At 72.1% G+C, this 21,627-nt stretch overlaps 3 protein-coding genes across 15 annotated transcripts in view; 1 reads left to right on the forward strand and 2 right to left on the reverse strand.

Moving 5' to 3' along the window:
- Window positions 1–1,979: 1,979 nt before the first annotated feature.
- On the reverse strand, window positions 1,980–10,648 carry UBE2I (ubiquitin conjugating enzyme E2 I). Of its 9 annotated transcripts, none has more exons than XM_089321916.1 (7): window positions 10,524–10,648; window positions 6,077–6,151; window positions 5,908–5,991; window positions 5,297–5,369; window positions 3,139–3,248; window positions 2,978–3,057; window positions 1,980–2,518 (listed from the first exon to the last, which is right to left on the reverse strand). In XM_089321916.1, exons 2-7 carry the CDS (start codon window positions 6,140–6,142, stop codon window positions 2,455–2,457), a joined length of 477 nt encoding a protein of 158 aa, XP_089178042.1. In that variant the 5' UTR covers window positions 6,143–6,151; window positions 10,524–10,648; the 3' UTR covers window positions 1,980–2,454. The 9 variants fall into 9 exon arrangements, with proteins under 9 accessions (XP_089178042.1, XP_089178039.1, XP_089178043.1 ...); XM_089321913.1 differs by lacking the exon at window positions 10,524–10,648 and adding an exon at window positions 9,969–10,353; XM_089321917.1 differs by lacking the exon at window positions 10,524–10,648 and adding an exon at window positions 9,741–9,931.
- On the forward strand, window positions 10,259–17,972 carry TPSG1 (tryptase gamma 1). 5 transcript variants are annotated; one of them, XM_089321906.1, is made up of 10 exons: window positions 10,259–10,390; window positions 10,773–12,860; window positions 14,170–14,304; window positions 14,494–14,698; window positions 15,292–15,389; window positions 15,753–15,779; window positions 16,127–16,298; window positions 16,554–16,819; window positions 17,016–17,161; window positions 17,252–17,972. In XM_089321906.1, the coding sequence occupies exons 5-10, from the start codon at window positions 15,344–15,346 to the stop codon at window positions 17,597–17,599; spliced, it is 1,005 nt and encodes a 334-aa protein (XP_089178032.1). In that variant the 5' UTR covers window positions 10,259–10,390; window positions 10,773–12,860; window positions 14,170–14,304; window positions 14,494–14,698; window positions 15,292–15,343; the 3' UTR covers window positions 17,600–17,972. The 5 variants fall into 5 exon arrangements, with proteins under 5 accessions (XP_089178032.1, XP_069920262.2, XP_089178035.1 ...); XM_070064161.2 differs by having other exon boundaries at window positions 10,773–14,304; XM_089321909.1 differs by having other exon boundaries at window positions 10,773–14,304; window positions 17,038–17,161.
- The window catches only part of CACNA1H (calcium voltage-gated channel subunit alpha1 H), a 41,755-nt gene continuing 37,719 nt past the window's right edge, over window positions 17,592–21,627 (reverse strand). Inside the window, exons 32-36 of the mRNA XM_089321919.1 lie at window positions 21,354–21,475; window positions 21,019–21,261; window positions 19,999–20,182; window positions 19,815–19,927; window positions 17,592–19,078 (exon numbers count right to left, since the gene is read on the reverse strand). Coding sequence (XP_089178045.1) covers window positions 18,158–19,078; window positions 19,815–19,927; window positions 19,999–20,182; window positions 21,019–21,261; window positions 21,354–21,475 — 1,583 coding nt within the window. The 3' untranslated portion in view covers window positions 17,592–18,157. The remainder of the gene's footprint in view (window positions 19,079–19,814; window positions 19,928–19,998; window positions 20,183–21,018; window positions 21,262–21,353; window positions 21,476–21,627) is intronic.

Raw genomic sequence — 21,627 nt, forward strand, 5'->3', positions numbered from 1 at the left:
GGGGGAGGGGCTGCCCCAGCAAAGGTGGGCAGTGTGGGGGGAGGGGCTGCCCCATCAAAGGTGGGCAGTGGGGGGGGGCCTGCCTCCTTCCCAGGTGGGCAGTGTGTGGGGGGAGGGGCTGCCTCCTTCCCAGGTGGGCAGTGTGTGGGGGGAGGGGCTGCCCCATCAAAGGTGGGCAGTGTGGGGGGAGGGGCTGCCCCATCAAAGGTGGGCAGTGTGGGGGGAGGGGCTGCGTCCTGCCCAGGTGGGCAGTGTGGGCGGGGGCTGCCTCCCCAGGTGGGCCGTGGGGGGAGGGGTTACTGAATGCGTATGCGTCGACCTGGGGCAGAGCCCTGGCACCCGCCCACCCCTGCCTGTTTCCCTCACCTTTGGTGAGCAGTGTGGCAGCCCACAGCTGACCCCACTGGGACCAAGCCAGTGTTAGCAGCAGGGGGGCAGGGGGCTGCTGCCCCCTCGCCCTCGGGTGTGACCCCCGCCACCCGCAGCCTGCACCCTGGCTGGGATGGCCTGGCTTCGGGACGGTGGGCACTGAGCCTCAGCAGGTCCAGACGGCCCCGCAGCGCCCCGGCTCGGGGCCTGCCGAGTGCCGCCCTCTGGTGGCAGCCCCTGGCGTTGCAGGCGCCTCCTCCCACAGGTGAAGCTGACCAGGCCCCAGGGCTGAGGCGGGCAGGGACTGGCGGGGCCACCGAGGGCCCCAACTGTCTCAGGAACCCTCGGCAGCCCCGCCTGCACCCTCGGGGAGCAGAGGGGGCCCCAGACGCTGGCGTTCCCACACTGGGGCACTGGGGCTGGCCACCCACCCCGGGGGGCCCGAAATGCTGGAGCGGCAGAGGTGGGGCCCTGAGAGCTGAGAGCGGGAGGGCGGCCGAGGGTCTGGCCTCGCTGTGGCCCCGCCTGGGACGAGTGCCGGGGCTGCCTCCAGCAGGCACAGGACACACTTGGGGACCCAGCCCCAGCTGCAGGTCTCAGTGGTCTCAGACCCCCTCAGACAGGGGTCAGCTGTGCCGTGTGGCAGGACATCCCGCGGACCCCAGAACCCACCACTCCTAGGACCCCTCCCTGCTGGAGCTGGCTCAAACCAGTTCAAGCAGGTCCAAGTCAGCCGCACTGGGTCCTCCACCCCGCAACACGTCGTCATGGCAACTCAGCTGGAGCCTTCCCAAAGCCGACCCGGTGCTCATGGTGAGGTCTGGGCTCCGGAGCCCAGGTAGCCTGGGGTGGGCACACGGACAGGCACGGTCAGCCTGGACCACTAAGGCCCAGGAGCACCCACCCAGCAGGGTCCAGCCCCCACCCCGAGCCGCCTGGAGGCCGTTCCGTCTGCACCAGATAAGGAGGCCCGGCAGGTCCCGGACACACCATGGCCTTGGGCCAGGGCCAGGGCCGGGCAGCAGGAGCCACCCGCCAGCCACAGGGGCTCCCACGGCTCCGGGACCCGGGGCAGCTGGAGGACGCGCCCGAGGGCTGGTGTGTGCGGGGGTTTTCATCCAGGGATCCCACACAGCGCCCGCAGCCGGCCCACCCGGCTCCCCGCTGGCTAGGGGAGGAGCCCTCAGCGCCGTAACTTCACGATGCCTTTAACTAGAAAGTGTATTGAATTTCCATGTATTAACCACATACACGTGCAACTACACTACACGGCGTTCAGCGGTAACAAAGTCACAGCCCACAGGCTACAGAGCGCCCAGCTGCCTCCCCAGGAAGCCCCGCCTCAGGAACCAGCTGCAGACATCAGCCGTCGGCAAGGCCCGGTGCTGCCGCTGCCGCCACCGCCACCGCCACCACTGGCCACGCTGCAGGCCCCGGCCCCCACTTCCTCCGGGCTCAAGGCCACATCCGTGCCTGCTGGGCAGGGCGGCCAGGTCGCCGCCGGCCAGGCCGGGCAAGCCCAGGAAGGGGTCCACCGGGCCGTGGCACAGCCGCCTCTTGGGCCCCGGGGCGGGGCTCCCGCACGCGCCCAGTGACACGGCGCGAGGACGTCGTATAAACAGTTTATTGACCCTAAACAGCAACACAGACAAACGCCCCGTGAAGACGAGCGGTGTGCGGTGGGGACCGCCGGCCGGGCCGCGTCCCAGGCGCCTCGGCACACGGCCCGGGGCCGCAGGACGGCCGTGGGGGGCGGGCGCCGGCGGGGGGCCACGGCGCGGCACTGAAGCATGCTGCATCCGAGAGCGAGGGGACTAGCGCCTGGGGACTTGCCCGAGTATAAAAGTTTATCATTTTACAGCAGTTGAAATACTGACATCAATATTAAAATAAAAGCGAGTTTTACATAACAATCAAAAATACAAAAGACTGGAGGAAGAGACCCTGTGTGAGATTCGAGCACGGGTACAGCGGCGGCATGGCCCAGGCGCCCACCCGACCCCGGGTGACCAGCGGCGTACGGGGCAATCAGACCTGGACTGTAAACAAGTCCTCGCCACCCATCCCTTCCTGCGCGGGCTCCGCTTACGAGGGCGCGAACTTCTTGGCCTGTGCTCGAACCCTTTTCTCGTATTCCACTCTGTTTTGGCTGAGGAGGTGGAGGGAGAAGACACAGGTTAGGAGGGGCCCCGCTTCTGGCCGCCCCAGCAGGTGGGCAGCGCCCTCGGGTGGGGGCTCAGAGGCTGCCGCCCGGGACTGCCCGGGCCCTGGAGTCTACAGCTGTTCCAGGACACCGGGTCAGAGGCCCCCAGGAGGGCCCTGCACAGAGGCCAGGGGACAGGACAGCTCAGCTGTGCAGGGCAGCCCCGAGCCCTGCCCAGCGCGGGAGCCCCAAGGACAGAGGTGCCTGCCGGACAGCAGTGGCCCCCTGGGGCTTTGGGAACAAGGCACAGGGGCCTCCACCCCGCAGGCCCTCCCAGCACTGGGGCTGCTCTCTTGGCCCCGGCCCTGCAGGGGAAGCGTCTCCTTGCCTCCCCCCTGCCCCAGCCCCGGCCCTGCAGGGGAAGCGTCTCCTTGCCTCCCCCCGCGAGCCGGCACCACCACTAACCAGTAGATTGTGTAGGCCTCTGCCTGAGCCGGGTCCTGGATGTTTGGTTCATTTAGCAGTTCCTGGATTCCTAACAAGATCTGTGCGGAGACAGCACCACACGGGCGGGGTCAGGCGCCGGGGGCACAGCCGGCGCCGCCGCCCCAGCACGCCGGGCCTACCTGTTTGATGGTGATGGCCGGCCGCCAGTCCTTGTCCTCCTCCAGGATGGAGAGGCACACCGTGCCCGAGGGGTACACGTTGGGGTGGAACAGCGGTGGCTCGAATTTACCTGGGCCAGGGAGAAAGCAGAGGCTCCTGGGGAGGGGCCGGCGTCCTGGATGGGCACCTCGTGCGCCGGGCCTTCGGCCAAACGCTCCTCAGGTGAGCCGTGGCCACGAGGCGGCGGGCTCGCCACACAGCCAGGCGTCCGGCAGCAGGGCACAGGACCAACATGAGTCCCCGGCCAGCCTCTGCCGTGGGCAACAGCCTGAGGGGTGCCCCTCGGACAGGGACACGGCGGGGGGTCCCCGCACCCTCGCCCCAGCCAGGTCAGCACCAGCACCAGCCCCTGCAGGAAGCCAGGCCCCGCCTGCCTGCTCTGGGGGAGGCCGTGAGTTGAGGCCGCCCACCACCCTGACCTCCTACCCCACGGCCAGGGCAACGCCGCATGCACCCGGCCTCCGTGGCGCAGTGCCCAGAAGCCGGCCTCTGGGCCGCACACCCTGCACTGGGACCCACAGGAGGCCGAGCCCTCGCCTCCCACGGGGGGGTGGGTCAGGGCCTCCACCCTCAGACCCCAGCCCAGGTCTCCAGCCCCCGCCCACGCCAGCAGCTGGGGTCTCCCTCCCACACCAGCAGAGCCGGCCAGGCCGTCCTCTGGGTCTGGTGGACGTGCCGAGCCCGTAGTGGGGTTCACTCTGCCGAAGCGGCAGTTGCAGAGCGCTCGCGTGCCGCCGGCACCCACACGTGCTGTCCACACGCAGCCTCCGTGCCCCGCGGCCGGCTGGACTCGGCAGAGGGACGCTGAACCCCTCCAGGGACACCTGTGCCTCCGAACAGCAGAGGGCTGCCCGCTCGCGGCCAGTCCCCCGCGCGTGCACCCAGCACTGCTACACTTCCACCCCGGGCCCTCCGGGCCGGAGCAGGGGCTCCACGCTCCTCCAGGACTGCCACGTCAACCCATCCCGCGTGGACCCCAGGGGCTACCCTATGCTAACCCATCCCGCGTGGACTGGGGCTGTCCCGTGTCAACCCATCCCGTGTGGACCCGGGGCAGTCCCGCGTTAACACATCCCGCGTGGACCCGGGGCTGTCCCGTGTTAACCCATCCCGCGTGGACCCGGGGCTGTCCCGTGTTAACCCATCCCGCGTGGACCCCAGGGGCTACCCTATGCTAACCCATCCCGCGTGGACCGGGGCTGTCCCGTGTCAACCCATCCCGCGTGGACCGGGGCTGTCCCGTGTTAACCCATCCCGTGTGGACCGGGGCTGTCCCGTGTTAACCCATCCCGCGTGGACCGGGACTGTCCCGTGTCAACCCATCCCGTGTGGACCGGGACTGTCCTGTGTCAACCCATGCCACGTGGACCCGGGGCTGTCCCGTGTCAACCCATCCCGCGTGGACCGGGACTGTCCCGTGTTAACCCATCCCGCGTGGACCGGGACTGTCCCGTGTTAACCCATCCCGTGTGGACTGGGACTGTCCCGTGTCAACCCATGCCGCGTGGACCCGGGGCTGTCCCGTGTTAACCCATCCCGTGTGGACTGGGACTGTCCCGTGTCAACCCATGCCGCGTGGACCCGGGGCTGTCCCGTGTTAACCCATCCCGCGTGGACCGGGGCTGTCCCATGTTAACCCATCCCGCGTGGACCCCGGGGGCTGTCCTATGTTAACCCACCCCACGTGGACCGGGGCTGTCCCACGTTAACCCACCCCGCATGGACCCCGGGGGCTGTCCTGTGTTAACCCATCCCGCATGGACCCGTGGCTGCCTGTGTCAACCCATCCCGCGTGGACCGGGGCTGTCCCACGTTAACCCACCCCGCGTGGACCCCGGGCAGTGCCTGTCCACTCTGAACGTGTCCTCAGCCTTTTTTTCCCTGCACGTCCCTGCGCTGCCCACCACCCCTGGAGCGGCCACGGCTGGGGGTCCATTCCCATGCGGCACTGGGTGTCAGTGCAGGGACCTCGTCGACAACCACTAAGAACCCGGGTCTCGCAGCCCCTTCCCCCACAGCCACAGAGCTGCAGGTCAAGCAGACCACCCCTCCCACCAGGGCAGGGACCCCCACGTGCGGGTGTGGGCGCAGGCGGCCGGCGGGCCCCGGGCGACTCACATTTCGGGGGCGAGGACGGGTAGTCGTCTTTGAAAAGCATCCGCAGCTTGAAGAGGCCGCCCTCCCACGGCGTCTGCGGGGACAGACCAGGTCAGGGGCCACGGGCGCCCGGCGGGGCCTCGGAGGGGCCGGGCAGGGCTGCACCGGGCTGCGGGGACCCGGGGCTCGGGCACGAGCGCGGCCAGCAGCCCTCTCCCTGAGGTCCGCCATGGCTCCACCAGCCCCCGGGGCAGAGTCCAGTCCTGTCCGAGGGAGGAGGCAGCCACGCCAGGCTGAGCCCACGCTGCAGAGTAAACCCTGGGGCCGGCGGCTCCCGACCAGGAGGCCACCGTGACGCATCGGGAGGGGCGAGGAGAGCTGGGCCACGTGGTCAACCCCCATCCCGCGTGGGGAACTGGGTTCGAGTCCCAGCCTCCTGCCAACGCAGACCCTGGCAGGCAGACGGCCCCCGCCCCCCGCATGGCCCTGCCAGTCTCTCCAGCCGGGGGTGGGGCTTTGGAGCTGAGGCCACTGCCAGGTCAGGGACCGCGAGACATAAAGCTCCCTCTCGGAGCAGCCACCAGCCACCAGCCGCGGGGTCCTGCCGCCGCCCCCCCGCCCCGGCCGCTTACCCCCTTCTTGCCGGGGATGGCGCACTCCCAGTTCATGAGGTTCATCGTGCCGTCGGGGTTCTTGGTTGGGACAGCCACGAAGCCCTGCGTGGACGAGCAGGGGAGTCCCCGGGCGCTCAGGCCGCCCCCGCCCCGCCCTCCCCCGCCCCCGCCCGCGGGCTCTGCTTACAAACGGGTGGTCCTTCCTCCAGGCCTTCCTCTCCTGGGCAAGTCTGCTGAGGGCGATGCCCGACATGTTCCAGTCCTGGGGACACGGGCGCCGTGAGGGCCCCACTCCCACGAGCCCGAGTCACGCCAGGCTGGGAGGCCCCCACACCTCAGGCCGCGGGCGCACGGCGCTGCTGAGGGGGGCAGCCCAGCACCGCTGCCCCAGCCTGGCCTCCCCCACGCAGGGCGCTCGCGCCCCGGACCCGAGGGCCAGCGCCCTGACCAGGGCCGGCCACAGCGGCCCTCAAGGTCCAGGACCACAGCCCAGGGCCCAGGCCGCCGCGCCTGGACTCCACCAGCTGCCGTCTGCCCCGTCCTCGGAACCCACGGGTGTCGCCCTCCAAGTCCCTGGCTACAGAGCCACTCCACGGCTCACCTGGCACTGGTTAGAGGGGGAGGCTCTGCCCGGGGCGGGCGGCATCCCAGAACCCAGCAGGCGAGAGCCCAGGAGAGCCAGACCTCCACAGACGATCGGACGAGGACCACGGTCCTCGGGCTCCTGAGTGCCGGCGCCTCCGGCCGCCGCACACCGCGCACGGCTGCAGGCTGAGCCCACGGCTGCTCCACTTCCCAGCCGGCTCCCTGCGGGGGGACGCCCAGGGCCTTGGGCCCCTGCACCCGCGTGGGAGACCAGAAGAGGCTCCCGGCTTCCACACGGCCCAGCCCCAGCCGACGGGGCCGTCTGGGAGAGCCAACCAGCGGCTGCACGACCTCTAACTCTGCCTTGACAATAAATAAACCTTTAAAGAGGCGAAGCCGCCGCCAGGCTGCCACGCCTTCCCGCACCTGGCGCCCCAGCCCGGGCCCCTTCCGGGAACAGGCGTGGCGGCCCGGTCCCAGCACACCTGCCTGTGGCTCACCACAGCCTCCACCTGCACGGGCAGCGCGCGAGCCAGCCCCGGACGCCCTGGGGTCTCCGGAAGCAGGCAGCACAGCACGGGGCAGGGGCCGGCAGGGGCCTGGGGGCCGCGGGGAGCCCGACGTCGGTCCCCAAGGCTCCTGTGCGCCTCTCACACCCTCCCCGCCGCAACCCGCCCTCCCGAGCCAGCGCATCAGAACTGCACCCCTGCCCGTGCTGGGCCCGAAAGAGCTCCGCCCACAGAGACCCCCGCGGCGGGCGGCGCTGCCCGTCCGGGCCGAGCCACAGGTGCGCACCTGCTCGGCGCCGGGCGCCCGGCCTCAGTCTCAGCACGCAGCCGCGCTGGACAGGTGGGCTGCCGCGGCCCGCACCGGCCGCCTCCGTGGCCCTTCTCGGCCCTCCCGCACCCGCGGACGGGCCCTCTGGGGCATGCACCCCACGCCTCCCTCGGCTGCGCCCGACCCCCGTCCCGGGACCCCCGCGCCCCGCCAGACAAAGGCACAGCGGCGGGCTTGGCCAGCGGCCTTGCGGGAGAGGGCCGGGGCGCCGCGCGGGGCAGGCGGCCCACACAGGCCCCGGGAGGCGGACGGAGGGCCGGGCGCGCTCCGGGCCCCGAAGACGCGCGACCCCCGCGGCGGGGCAGGGGGCTGGGGGCCGCGGCCACGGCCTCACCTTGGCCGGCACGGAGCCGCCCGCCGCCCGTGGCGAGCGGGGCGCTCTCGGCCGCGCAGGAAAACTTCCCTCGGCGGCGGCGGAGCCCCCCGCGCGCCCGCTGGTCCGCAACCGGCCGCTCCCGGCGCCCTCCCGGGCGGCCCCGCGAGCCCCGCGGCCCGAGGAAGGCGCGGCCCGGGCGGCCGCCGTGACCCCGAGGCCGCGCGCCGCCCGGAAGGCCGCGGCGCCCGCCTCGCGCCCCGCGCGGGCCGCCGACGGCCCGGCCCGAGCCCGCGAGGCCCCCCGCCCGGCCCCGCTCACCTCGGGCGGCCGCGGCCCGGCGAGCGTCACGGACGAGCGGGGGCCGAGCGGCGGCGGCGGCGCTTCCCTTTGTCTCGGGACTTCCCTCCGGAGCCCGCTCCGCGCGCAGCCCCGAGCGCCGAGGACCCCGGCGCGGGCGGGGCGGCGGGGCGGGGCCTGGCCCGGGGCTGCCCGCCGCACGCCTGCGCCGCGCGCCGCCGCCGCCGCGCCGCGCCGCGCGCCGCCCGCGGCCCCGCGCGCTCCTCGCCGCCCGCGCCCCGCCGCCGCGCGCCCGCGTCCCGCGTCCCGTCGGGGAGCCCGGCCCGGGGGCGACTTTCCAGTCAGGCGGCGCCCTGGACACCTGTGCTCTTAAAGGAGCCGCGTCCTCGAAGTGAGGGAGCGTCTGCAAACTCTCCTTCGGGGCGGGCGGGCGCACTCGAGGATACGCCGGCGAGCAGCCGGGGAAGGGGCGCGCCGCGTTCCTCAAGGGCTCCCCGGATGCCCGGCGGGCGCGTCTCAGCGCGTAGGTTCCGGAGGTCTCCTTGGGGCCGGGGCCCGGGGCCGGGGGGCAAAGACCACTGAGGCCTACGGATGCCCGAAACGGCGCAGGACGGCGACAATCCCCTGAGTCTGGCGTCCTGTGAAACCCCCTGCAATTGGCCAATGCAGGGGCCTGGGCGGGGCATCGTCCAGATCCGCCCAATCAGCTGACGCCGTACGGAAGGCCGGACGCTCGCCAGACCGACGGGAGGAGAAGCGCCGACGCTCCCTAGCCCGGGGCCGTCCCGCCTGGGGGAGGGGCGCGCCGGGATTCCCGCGCGCGGTCTCGTCCCACGAGCGCGAGCGCGCGGTTCGCGGGTCCGCGCCGTCCCGCGCGGGCACGGCGGGGTCGCCCCTGGGGCTAGGGCGCCGTCCGAGCCGTCGGCGCGGTGGGCGCCCGGGGCCAGGCGATGGGGTCGGCCGCAGAGGGCCTGGAAGGCACTCATTCACGCCCTCCTCCAGGCTCCGCCGTCCGCAGCCTTCGCAGCTCTGGTTTGCCGGGACACGGAACGTGGCTGACAGGCCTGGCGGCAGCGGCGGAGACCCCCGAGGGGGCAGAGACGCCCCTCATTCCCCGCGCCCCTAGGTCCCGGTCCCAGCTTCCCCGCGGTCTGCGCTGGGCTGTGTGGCCGTGGAGAAGCCGCTGGACCGCGGCCCTGGGGTCCCAATGGGCAGGGGTGGGGGGCAGGGCCTAGGTCTGCAGGTGGGGGGGGTAGGGCCCAGGTCTGTGGGGAGGGGGAGCTGGGGGGCCCAGGTCTGCAGGTGGGAGGGGGTCAGCTCAGGGGTCCCGGATCCGCGGTCCTCCACACGGGGACACCTGGGGCAGGGAACCCACCTCAGATGGGCCAGGTTCAAAGGACACACTGAGGCTGGGGGGGGGGGTGAGGGCCCCGGCCCCGCCTTGGGGGGCAGCCCTCCACAGATCACCCACAAATCCGGGCTGGGGGGCTGGTCAGAAATCCACACCTGAGCAAAACCCAGAACTCCTGAGAACAGGTGCGTCCCGACCCCGTGCCGGGGGCGGAGCCGGGGTCTGGGCCCACCCTCGGGGGGGGGGGGAGTGTGCGTCCCAGGACAGCCGGCGACCGCGGGCCCACCCCGCCTCGCACTCCCGCCCAGGGAGGAGCGCGCAGAGAGGCTGTGTCCCGGGGGGAGCGGAGGCCGGGCCCTCCTCCCCGTGGCCGCCCTTGGACGCCCTTCGCTGCCCACCGCCTGGTGACCGCGGGCAGCGCTGTCCCTGCCCCAGAGCCGCGCCCCGCCCGGATGCGGGACGCACCTGCCGCGCGCTCCCGCCTGGGCCTCGGCTGCCTCACTTCCGTCTCCAGACAGGGCCTCGCGCACCTGCGCCGCTCCCGCCTCCGGCCTCTGCCCGCGAGCGCTGCCCGCCCAAAGTCGCCTGCGGGGGCTCCTCCCCGGCCCCTGGGCGGCCGGGCGGGCGCTCTCGGAACGCCCCGGGGGCAGGGGTCCGTCTGCCTCCGCACCTACAGGACTGCGGCGCCTTTACCTGCCCGGGTGGCCCTCGCGCGGCTCCCCCGCGGGACCTCGCACCTGCACAGCAGGTGGGCAGCCGGATGCTTGGCTGCGCGGGGGAACCGGGGGCGAATCCAGCCGTGCGGTGCGCCTGGAGCCGGGATCCCGCTCGTACGGGGAGGGGAGCAGCAGGGGAGGGACGCGCGCAGGCCCGGCAGGGCTCGAACACGCGGAACGCGAGGCTGTTACAGGCGCCAGGTGCGCCTCCTCCTCTGCTCCACCGGGCCCACCGGCGACACCTGGCGTCTCGGCCCCGCTCCGGGCCACGCACGCACACGCCCCCTTCCCGCGCGCCCTTGGCGCCCACCCGCAGACCCTGGCCGGCTCCTGGCGCCCTGTCGCGAGGCGCCGGCCGCATCCCCGGCCGGACTGCTCGCCCAGGTGTGCCTACCCCAGGTGAGGGGCTCCAACTGCGCACGCGCCCTCCCCGCAGGGGGCACCGCGCAGACCCCCTTGGACGCGTTGGGCTTCAAGTGCCGGGGGACACCGCTGCGGGCATGGACCCGCTGTCCTCGCCATGCGGACTTACCTGGGTCCCCGGGCGGCGCGGGGCGGCTCGGCGGGCGCTGACCGTCGGGGTCTGCGAGGGCGCGCGTCCCGGCGCCTGCAGTTACTCCGCGTGGCCACACGGGGGCGCCTGGGCACTCACGCCTCTGGGCGGGGGGCGTGGCCAAGCGCAGCAGGCGGCTTGCACCTGCTGCCGGGCCCCTGGGGGATTCCAGGTAGCCGCCGCCCCAGGCAGACCTTCAGCGTTGAAGCTGCTTTACGTTTTCTGCAGGTGCGTGCGCAGGCTGCTTGGTGCCTGCGTCTTGCGGTGTGTAATGTCCACTGCATTTGCCAAGCTCTGGAGCCCCCGGGCACCTTGACGGGGGCCCTGCCTCCCCAGGTGAGGCCAGCAGCCAGGGAGCAGAGACACTGCACTGTCCTGTCGCAGCGCCTGGCGCTTCGTGGGATGCACGAAGGAATGTGAATGAATGGAGGAGCCCGCCCGAGGCTCTGCTGGCCTTACACGCCTGGGCCCAGCGGCCTGAGGGGAAAAATGGCTTCAGGCTGCGTTCCAGGGCCCTGTGTGGCAGCGCTGGCTGCCGGTCGCTCCCGCCTCGGGAGAACGGTGCAGGAGGGCAGGAGGCGCTGACAGAGGGGTCACAGCAGGAGAAGGCTGTCACCTGCCCGGCCCCGGGGACGAGAACCGGCCTCGCCCTCTGCTGCTGTCTGCGGCCCGCACTGATGGCCTGGGTGCACAGATGCGCGCTCCAGCGCACTGACACAGACACACGCTAACCCCCACTGCACACAGGAGCAGTCGGAGGCCGGCGGCCGGCGGCTCTGCCCAGGAGGCACCCGGGCCTGCCGTCCAACTTGGCTTCGGGGGAAGCGGGAGCCTGCGGCCCTGAACTGAGGAGGCAGTGCCAGCTGCTGGATCCTGGGCCTCCCCAGACACGGCCACCAGCGGAGGAAGTCTGTCTGTCTGGGGTGTGGGCCCCGGAGGCTCCGTGATGCTGTCCCCCTCACCTGGCTCGCGGAGGGCTGGGGACGGATGCCCTGCTAGGTGGCCTGCAAGCTGTTGGCGCTGGGAGCTCAGGGACCCTGCTCAGGAGTCGGGACGGGGTGTCGCCTTCTTGGAATCTCTCTCGGGTTGCTGGTGAGGTCGGGGCAAGCCCTCCCCCTCTGGACAGCCCCAGCCAGGCAGCGCCCCAGGGAGATGTGACCCCTCAGTGCAGAGTGCCCGAGAGCCTCCCCGAACCACCCAACACCCAACACGCCCCTCCCTCGGCCCGGCCCCGCCTCCTGCTAGCGCCCCTCCCTCAGCCCGGCCCCGCCTCCTGCTAATGCGGGGTGGTGGCGAGGCCCCTTGCCACCCCCGCCAGAGACCGGAGACCCAGCTGGAGCTGCTGGCCCGGCGGCCATGTGGGGGGCTCCCTGTCTCCCCGGGGCTGACCCTTCGCTCCGCCTCCCTCACTGGGCTCTCGCCCTCACCCTGGACTGCTGCAGGTCACATTTGCAAGGTCCCCAGCCCGCCACTGTGTCTTCATCCTTAAGGGCGCTTTTGTAAGCTTTTTATTTTAATGAATTGCGATCAGTACGAGGCCTCCAGAACGAGGAAACCCACAGCCCTGAGGCCGGTGCTCCCGCCTCCCCCTGCGCCCGCCCGGCGTCCACACTGCCGCTGCTTGTGTCCCCCGGGGCTGAAGCCTGGAAGCACGAGCTCGCCCTCTTCTGGGGCCACTGCTTCCTGGGTGGGGGCTCCGCCCGGGACCCTGGCGTCTCGGCCCTGCCCCCACCCCCGGCCGCACACCTGGACCGTGACTTGTTCAGCGCAGGTCTGGTTGGGAAGGCACCCGTCACTGGGAGGCGGCAGGGGCCGGGCAGTGCCCTCCAAAGCCCAGTGATGCCGGTGTGGGGCCCGCAGGTGCGGCCAGGAGCACCGGGTGGGGCTGGGGGCTCCGCCGTGCCGCCCTCTGCTGTGCGTGGGACTGGAACGGGGCTCGGCCCCTGCGGGAAGAGTAGGGCTGGGTGGGTTTGAGTCGGCAGCGACAGTGAGGGTGGAGCGTGTGGTCTGAGGGTGGGCAGGCCCGAGTCAGGGGCTTCCTTCCCGAGTCAGGTGGGGGTCACACCAGCAGCACTGCACCGGCCCTGGACGCCGCCCCCCCCCCCCAGGAACACAGGAGCTCTGAGCACCGTGGCTGCACGGGGCCGAGGACGCCACGGCCGGAACCCGGAAGTGACCTCAGACTGCGGCTGGAGACAAGGCACGGGTCCTGGCTCTGGGCCCAGCTCGCACCACAGCCAGCCTAGCTCAGGGCCAAATGGACGCATGGCAGAGCCACGGCCCTGGGGGGCCCGTGTCCACGGAAGCCACGCCATGGTGGGCACCTCTTCCCCCGTGGGTGTCCCAGGCCGGGGGCGGGGCGCTCATGCTGGGGACCTTTGTCACGGCCATGTGCCGTCCTGGCCTCCACCCAGTGCAGGCTCAGGCTACCCTGGCCCTCAGGGCTCCTGCTGCCTCCCGGTGTCCCCACAGCCCTGACCCCGGGCCTCCTGCTCCTGGCTGGCCCCCCACCCCGCTCATTGGCCGCCATCCCTGCTGACCTGGGACCCTGGACTGGCGTTTCAGGGAGCTGAGGCCGCGCCTGGGCCTGTGCAGCCAGCCCATTCTCCTTCGTCTCAGCCCCGGGCGGCAGGGGGACCGCTGAGCCCCGGGTGCCCGGCCGGGCGGGGCCCCCTCTCCTGGTCCCCCACAGCCCTGCCAGGCCTTGAGGCTCCCGCTGCCTCCTTGCTGCTTCTCGCGCCCACAGGGAGCAGCCCTGGCCTTTCGGGCTGTGTGGGCTGCATCTCAGGAGGCACAGAGCCAGAGCTGCTGGGTCCAGGTGGGCGGGGCTCGGCCGGAGGGAAGGGGCAGCCGGGAGCGATGACCACCACGCCCAGCCCATGCAGGGCACAGGTGGGCACCTGGCAGCCAAGGGCGACTCCGCAGCCACGGCAGCTCCGCCTCCTACCTCACCCGCCAGGGGCACAGCCAGCCCCACCCTGCCCCCAGCCCCGAGACCCCATCCCACGTGCCCTCCGCTGCTGCCGTGTCTCAGACGCCTGCAGGACCAGGTGCTGCCTGTGCACGTGGGTCCTCCCGGTCGGGGCGGCCGTGGCCGTTCCTGGCACGTGCAGGTGCCCGGGGGGGTCTCAGGGTCCTGGTTGTGCCTCTTCCAGCTCAGCCATCAGACCAGACCTCTGCCCAGCTGGCCCTCCCAGTGGGACACAGGGTTGTGCCCCGGGGCTGCTGGCCGGCACGGGGGTCGTCTGCCGGTGCCGGGCGGCTTCGCCCCTCGCCATGGCTGTCCCGCGGCCAGGTGTCAGGAGCACAGCGGCCCCCGTGGGTTCTCAGGAGGGGGGCCGGTGTCTCCCTGAGGCTCCAGCCTGCGTCTGCCAGAGCGCTGAGGTCCCCAGTGACCAAAAGGGGTCTGTACTTTTGAAAACAGTGATTTACTTACTTTATTTGAAAGAGAGACGGGGGCGGGGGAGCTCTCCCACCCACTGGCTCGTTTCCCCGAAGTCTGTAACAGCCAGGGCTGGGCCAGGCCAAAGCCAAGAGCCAGGAAGCCCCACCTGGGCCCCCACGCGGCTACTCAGGCCACCACTGAGCAGGGAGCTGGGTCTTGAGCCCAGGCCCTGTGGTACAGGACGCAGGCGCCCCAGCCCCATCTTCACCACTGCACCACGCACCTGCCCCAGCCCAGCTCCTATGCCCATCTGCACGCGCGTGGCCTCGGCTTCCTGCATGGCAAACCGCGTGCTGTCACGTGAGCGCCCAGCAGGTGAGCAGTGGGGTCGGGTTCAGCGGCTCCACTTGGTCTGTCCACATGGACATGTGCGCCCTTGGTCTTGGGCAAGGCTGGGGAGCCCCGTGGCCCCTGGGGTGTCTCTGGAGTGCGGGGGGCTGGGAAGTTTCCTAAGCTGCCCTTCTTGGGGGAGCTTCAGCTGACCCGGCCCCCGGCCCCACCCAGCCCCACAGCTCCGTGTGCTCCTAACAAACGGAACGCCCGCCAGTCATCCGTCCTGAAAGACAAATCCCACTCCCAGGGGTGACACAGGCAGGGGCAAAGCGACGGGGCCCCAGGCGCTCAGCTCGGCAGAGGGAACAGACGAGGCACCGACCACCAGGGATGTCAAGGCTGCCGGCTCCGGCAGCCCTCTCTGCTCTGCCGTGGGGTGAGCACTTCCGAGCTGTGACGGTGCACAGGGCCCCCGGCCGTGTTTGGCACCGTCACATCCTGGTGGGTACAGGCACCTCTGGCTCTGCGCCTCAGTTTCCCCCCAGTCTGAGGGGACCCCCAGCTGGAGGGTCTTGGCGGGACCTGTAGCCCAGGGAGGGACAGGGAAGCCCCAGGCTGCTCAGCTAAGACCTCAGAGGATGGACAGGAAGCGACCCCTGTACCCATCTGACCCCAGTGCAGACCCGGGACCCCTGGGTGGAGGTGGGGGCAGGGACATCAGGGCCTGAGCTGTCCCACGGGGCTGCCTGGCCTTAGGCTCAACCTCTTTGAAGAACCCTAAAGACTGGGCTCACGTTGGGTGGGGGAGCTGGGGTTACCCAGGAGGGCTACCTGGAGGAGGTAACACTGTCCCAGCCCCAGCCTGGAGGGGAGGAACAGCTCAGGATTCTGGCCAGGACACCACTTCCCTCCTGTGGACAGTGTCCTGAGCCAGCCCCGCCTCGCAGAGAACAGGTGGGGCCCTCGCCTCCTCCCTCCCTGCCCTGGACAGCAGCTGTGTGGTGTCCCCACCCACCCCTTGCCCAGCAGGTCCAAGGCTTGGGTGGACGCTCCCTCTTGTCCCAGGTGCTGGACGTGTACCATGGACCTCTGGCCCCACAGCCTCCTGCTGCTGCTGGCCGTGCGTGGTGAGTGACCGGTGAGGGAGTGCGGATGTGGGTGTCGTCTGTGCTCTGCCTGGGCTGGGTGTGGACCCCCACTGCCCTGTGCCTCCTCCTGAGGCTGCTGTTTTCCTCTGTGCCCATCGGGGGCCAAGGAGAGCTGTGACCCTGGCAGGGGTGCAGTTGAGACCTACAGTATGGGGCTCATGCACCCTCCAGTCTGCACAAGCCCTAGGGTCCCCAGCGGCCAGTGCCCAGGGGTGTGTAGGGGGAGGTGGAGGCTGGGGCAGCAGCTCCCAGCTGCCACTCACGGCCCTGGACTCCACCCACCGGGCAGCCCAGGTCCGGCTCCAGCTCCTCACGCCGGGCCTGCCCATCTCCCTCCTGCAGGTGTCTCGGGAGCCGCCCTGCAGCCAGGTGTGTGCAGAGGTGAAACCCCAGGGCTGGCTGCGGTCTTCCTGGCACGGGGCAGCTCCACAGGACCCCCACCTCCCCAGGGCAGCCCCTCCCTCTGCCCTGTTGTTCTCCAAGCCACTCCTGCCACAGAGACCCCCGAAGCCGTCTGCCCGGTGCCCGTGGGGGGACCACGGTGGGATGCCCCAAGGCTGGGCTGGGCACTCCTGGCTCTGCGGGTGTCACTTTAGGGAGTGTTTGGCACACGTGGGAGCCGCTGTGGGCAGGTGGGCCGGTGGGGAAGCTTCCTGGGGGGGGGTCACAGGCCAGAGCCCTGGGAGCCCCCCACAATGGCCGCGTCTTTGCTGCAGGGTGTGGGCAGCCCTGGCTTGTGGACATAGGGGCCCGAATTGTGGGGGGCCACACGGCCCTGGCTGGTGCGTGGCCGTGGCAGGCTAGCCTCCGACTGCGCAAGGTGCACGTGTGTGGGGGGTCCCTGCTCAGCCCCCAGTGGGTGCTCACGGCCGCCCACTGCTTCTCTGGGTGAGTGTCTGGGTGAGGGGGGAGGAGTCCCGGGTGCACCTCTCCATGTCTCAGTGCAACCCTGGGGCGGGTGGCGCGCTCCCTCCCTACGGCCACTTCATGGGCAACTCAACTGTGACCCTGCTTCCTGGTCAGCCTGGGCCCGGGCAGCCGGCTGCTGACCCCGCTGGGCCCTGGCTGCCCAGAGCCACTGCATCGGTGCAGTGTGGGCGCTATGGTGGCCTCTGGCCCTTCCGAACCCCCCTCCCTCCCCAGGTCCCTGAACTCCTCTGACTACCAGGTGCACCTGGGGGAGCTGACGGTCACCCTGTCCCCCCACTTCCACACCGTGAGGAAGATTGTCCTGCACTCCAGCCCCCTAGGACCGCCGGGGGCCAGCGGAGACATCGCCCTGGTGCAGCTGAGCGCCCCCGTGAGCCTCTCCGGCCAGGTCCTGCCCGTCTGCCTCCCCGCAGCCTCCACGGACTTCCCCCCGGGCACACGCTGCTGGGTGACCGGCTGGGGACACACGGGGGAGGGAGGTGAGCGCCCCCCTCACCCAAGCCAGTCTGCCTGGGAACCCAGCCAAGCACCCCCACGGAGGCCACCCCATTGCACAGGGAGCCCCGCCGGTCTCACCCAGAACCCACACGCCCTGCACCTGGGTGGGGGGTGGGCCCCCGGCTCCCGGCAGTGGCTGCTGCCCGGCCTCCCCTGAGGCTCGCTCACGCCCCCCAGAGCCTCTGCCGCCCCCCTACAGCCTGCAAGAGGCTGCTGTCTCCGTGGTGGACCCCGAGACCTGCAGCCGGGCCTACGCCAGCCACGGCGGCAGCGCCATTCGGGCCGACATGCTGTGCGCCGGGGGCCCCGGGGACGCCTGCCAGGTGAGCCGCCGGCATGGCCGGGACGGGGGGGGGGGGCAGGCCCAGCGAGCAGCGCCCCAGCTGTGTCCTACCCCACCCCCGTGCCCCCAGGACGACTCCGGGGGACCTCTGGTGTGCCAGCAGCAGGGGGCCTGGGTGCAGGCCGGCGTGGTGAGCTGGGGCGAGGGCTGCGGCCGCCCCGACCGGCCAGGCGTCTACACCCGCGTTCCTGTCTATGTGGATTGGATCCGCCGCCACGTCCCAGAACTGTGGGGTGCGGAGGGGCCTGGACACCCAGGGCTGCCCTGGCTCTCGCTCCTGGCTGGGCTCTGGCTGCCCGGCCTCTTCCTCCTGCTGGTCGTAGGGGTCCTGGTGGCCAAGCGCTGGCTGCAGGCCCGGGCCGCCGCCCCGCCCCTCCCGCCGGAGGCCTGCTGTGGTCACAGGGTGCTTCTTAAATAAGTTACTGTTTATTCTGCTCTGTCCTCCCGAAGCTGGGCTCTGTGTGGATTATTGCAAGTGTAACCTGAATCCAACAAAGGCGGGAAACCAAACAGCGGGGCGCCCGCCCCACCCTGGCGGCCGGAGCCCCATCTTATTGCGGGGTCACCACTCCCCGGAGGTGCCCCAAAACAAGCACACGGGACGGGCGGGTGGCGTGGGGTGCGGAGGGCGTGGCGAGGACTGGGCGGTGAGCGAGTGACCTTGGCCGTGGCGGCCTTGGGGACTGCACTGCCCCAGGGCACAGGTGGCCCCCGGCTTGTGTTCCTGTAGGGCTGTGGAGGAGGGGCTCCTCTGTGCCCTCCTGTGTGTGGGCGCCCCGCAGCCGCTCCTCACCTGGACCGGCCGGCCCGAATCGGCCACACGGAGGCCCTGGGCCGCGGCCGCCCCTGCTCTGCCGTGGCCCCGCCTGGGCCGACGTCCTGCTCGGGCCCCTCTGCCCACGGCGGGGACTGAGCTGGGGCCACCGCCCCACGGGGCACCGGATCCTGGGCCGAAGTCCTGCCCGCATCAGCCGGGCTACACGGGCTTGTCTGTGCTGACACCCAGGGCCACCCTGAGGTGCGGCCCCCACCCCGTCTCGGGGGGGTCCCCCGAGTGTGCAGGCGGCTCTGTTGCTCGAGGCGCGGGCGGCACCGTGGGCCCCGCGGTCTCGCTGCAGCCCGCGTCGGGGAAGGCGCCTCCCTCGGCAGCCGCCGCCTCCAGCGGCTCGAAGGCAAAGCCGGGCACAGTGAGGTGCTCCGGCCGGGCCCGCCGCTCCGCCCTGCACCCTGCGTCCCCCCCGGCACCCGGGCCCTCGGCCGGCTCCAGGCAGTCCCTGTGGGGCGTGGTCTCGCAAGACGGGGTCCTGCGTCTCAGGCTGCTGCGGCCCTCTGCGGGGGGGGGCCGGGCCGAGCCCTCGTCCTCTGCGGGGGGGTCGATGGAGATGCACGGGGGGCTCATCTTCTTCTTCCTGCGAGCCCCCAGCGCAGGCTCCGCCTCCCCGGCCCCCCCGCCCAGCTCCGCCGAGGGCCACCTCTGCCCTTCCACCGGGCCGGGCTTGTCCAGGAGGCCGGGGGCGCCCACGCTGTGGAACCTGCGCAGGGCTGGTCCCCCGGCTGCCGCCCTGGGGGCCGCAGGGGAGGCCACGGGGCTGCAGGACTCGGCCGCGGGCCAGGGCTGGGCGGCGCTGGTGATGTTGCTGACCTCCTGGTCCGCGGGGTCCGCGGCCTCCGGCTCCTCCCCGCCTGGGGCTGGCGGGCGGCTGCAGGTGCAGCACTGTCCGAGGGCCTGCTTGCGGGTGCGGACGCTGGCCGGACGCGGGGAGCGGGGTGGGGACCGCAGGGGAGCCCCCAGGGACGCCTGCCGCGCCGGGGTCTTCTCCACAGGCTCCCCGGGGTCGGGGGTGCTGCCCCTGGCGCCCTCCACCTGCCCCTGCAGGGTCTCAGCGAGCGCAGCCTCCTGTGAGGGCACAGGGCCAGGGTGAGCACCCCAGGGAGCCTGGCTGACAGCCTGGGAGGACCAGGCATGTAGCTCCCCAGGGAGAGGGGTCTGGGGGTCCTGGTGAGGGTCCCACATGGGCCACAAGCTGGGGCTGCACCCACCATCCGGGGGGCCTGTGCTCTTGGGGACCCCAGGAGACCTTGAGGGGCGCAGGGCAGGGTACCCGGCCCACCCCCTACCCTTGGACAGGTGACCTGGCCACCCCCCACCCTCGGACAGGTGAGCCACCCCCCACCATCAGACAGGTGACCTGGCCACCCCCCACCCTCGGACAGGTGAGCCACCCCCCACCATCGGACACCCTCAGGAGAGAACCCCCCCGGGCCGACAGGTCTCTGGAGGTGCTGGTGCTGGGTCGGGGCTGGGGGTGGGGGGGGAGGCCAAGGCTGCAGCTGGGCAGGCTGAGGGGAGCTGGGGCCCTGTGATTGGCTGCTGAGGGGAGCAGGGACCCTATGATTGGCTGAGGGGGGCCGGGGCCCTGTGATTGGCTTCTGAGAGGGTCCCGGGACCCTGTGATTGGCTGAGGGGAGCCCGGGCCCTGTGATCGGCTGCTGAGGGGGGCCAGGGCCCTGTGATTGGCTTCTGAGAGGGTCCCGGGCCCTGTGATAGGCCGCTGAGGGGGGCCGGGGCCCTGTGATCGGCTGGGCCCTGGGTCCCTGGCTGTGTCCCAGCTGCTGGCCGGGGCTTCCCCTACCTGTGTGCAGGGCGGCCGGCCGGGGCCGGGGCTGTGGGGCGCAGCCCGAGGGGACGGGGCGCGGAGGGAGGCGCTGGGCTCCGGGGCCGGCGAGAGCACCGTCGTGGCAGGGCCTGGGGTGGGACAGCATCTAAGCCAAGTGCCCGCCGCCCCCACCGGCCTGCCGTCCCGCCGGGGGCCGTACCTGGGGGGCTGCTGCCCGCGTAGGTGTCCAACTCGACCTCCTGCAGCGCGCCGGGCGGGGGTGCGGAGGCGGGCGCCACGGGCCGGAACATGTAGCTGTCGTTGGGCAGCGAGAGCATCCGGGACACACACACCTTGCGCAGCACCAGCAGGCTCGCGGTGTCCCGGCCGGGCCCCGGGCTCTCCTGGGGGAGGCAGGTGCCCGTGTCCACCTGGCAGCCCCTCCCAGGGCCAGGACGCGACCCCTGCCCCCCAGGACGCGTCCCCTCCCAGAGCCCAGGACGCCACCCCTGCCCCCCAGGACGCGACCCCTCCCAGAGCCCAGGACGTGACCCCTGCCCCCCAGGACGTGACCCCTGCCCCCCAGGACGCGACCCCTCCCAGAGCCAGGACGCGACCCCTGCCCCCCAGGACGCGACCCCTGCCCCCCAGGACGTGACCCCTGCCCCCCAGGATGCGACCCCTGCCCCCCAGGATGCGACCCCTCCCAGAGCCCAGGACGCCACCCCTGCCCCCCAGGACGCGACCCCTGCCCCCCAGGATGCGTCCCCTGCCCCCCAGGACGCGACCCCTCCCAGAGCCCAGGACGCCACCCCTGCCCCCCAGGACACAACCCCTCCCAGAGCCCAGGACGTGATCCCTGCCCCCCAGGACGTGATCCCTCCCACCCAGGACGTGATCCCTGCCCCCCAGGACACAACCCCTCCCAGAGCCCAGGATGTGACCCCTGCCCCCCAGAATGCGACCCCTCCCAGAGCCCAGGACGCGTCCCCTGCCCCCCAGGATGCGACCCCTCCCAGAGCCCAGGACGTGACCCCTGCCCCCCAGGACACAACCCCTCCCAGAGCCCAGGATGCAACCCCTCCCAGAGCCAGGACGCGACCCCTCCCAGAGCCCAGGACGCGAGCCATCCCAGAGCCCAGGACACAACCCCTGCCCCCCAGGACGCGACCCCTCCGGGGCCCAGGACGTGACCCCTTGGGGCCCAGGACACGAGCCCTGGGGCCCAGGAGGCCCGCACCTGCGGCGTGGGCGGGGGGCGCGCCGGGGCGGGCGGGGTGTCCGGCTCGGCCTCGCCGTCCCCCTCGGCGTCCTCGCGGGCCTCGCGGTTGCTCTCCTCCAGGTGCTTCATGAGCACGGCCACCACCACGTTGACCAGCACGAACTGGGCCACCAGCACGAAGGTGACGAAGTAGACGGGCGACAGCACGGGCAGGTAGCTGAGGCAGTGCCGGTCCTCGCGGGCGCACTCGCGCAGCGTGTCCTGGGGGCGTGCCGGGCTCAGGCCCACCGCGCGGGGTCCTGGGGTCCCGGCAGCCCGCCCCGCCACCCCGCCGCCCCGCGGGCTGCGCCTACCTTCATGATCCCGTTCCAGTTGTCCCCGGTGGACACGCGGAACAGCGTGAGGAAGGCCATGCCGAAGTTGGTGAAGGTGGCGTGCCTGCTGAGGCCCTCGCACGGGTTGTCCTCACTGCACTCTGCGGGGCGTGGGGGCGGGGTGTGGGGGCGGGGCTCGAGCCCGGGCTGTACCCGCCCACCCCCTCCTGTGGCCCCTCGGGCACACAGGGCGCCGCCCGTCAGCGGGGGCAGGGCCCGAGCCCCGGGCTGCACCTGCCCGTCCTCTCCTGTG

The sequence above is a fragment of the Oryctolagus cuniculus genome, chromosome 19 (assembly GCF_051225735.1).
Source record: "Oryctolagus cuniculus isolate XC-2025 breed Fujian yellow rabbit chromosome 19, ASM5122573v1, whole genome shotgun sequence".
NCBI lineage: Eukaryota > Metazoa > Chordata > Mammalia > Lagomorpha > Leporidae > Oryctolagus > Oryctolagus cuniculus.

Coding starts and splice junctions, on each gene's coding strand:
- UBE2I (XM_089321913.1), bottom strand. CDS start 10,352: ATGCGGCCGGCGCCTCGCGACAGGGCGCCAGGAGCCGGCCAGGGTCTG. Junction 5,992..6,076: donor GGAGGAAGGACCACCCGTTT/GTAAGCAGAGCC, acceptor TCGTCCACGCAG/GGCTTCGTGGCTGTCCCAAC. Junction 3,058..3,138: donor CGGCCATCACCATCAAACAG/GTAGGCCCGGCG, acceptor GTCTCCGCACAG/ATCTTGTTAGGAATCCAGGA.
- TPSG1 (XM_070064161.2), top strand. CDS start 15,344: ATGGACCTCTGGCCCCACAGCCTCCTGCTGCTGCTGGCCGTGCGTG. Junction 15,390..15,752: donor GCTGCTGCTGGCCGTGCGTG/GTGAGTGACCGG, acceptor TCCCTCCTGCAG/GTGTCTCGGGAGCCGCCCTG. Junction 17,162..17,251: donor GCCCCGGGGACGCCTGCCAG/GTGAGCCGCCGG, acceptor CCGTGCCCCCAG/GACGACTCCGGGGGACCTCT.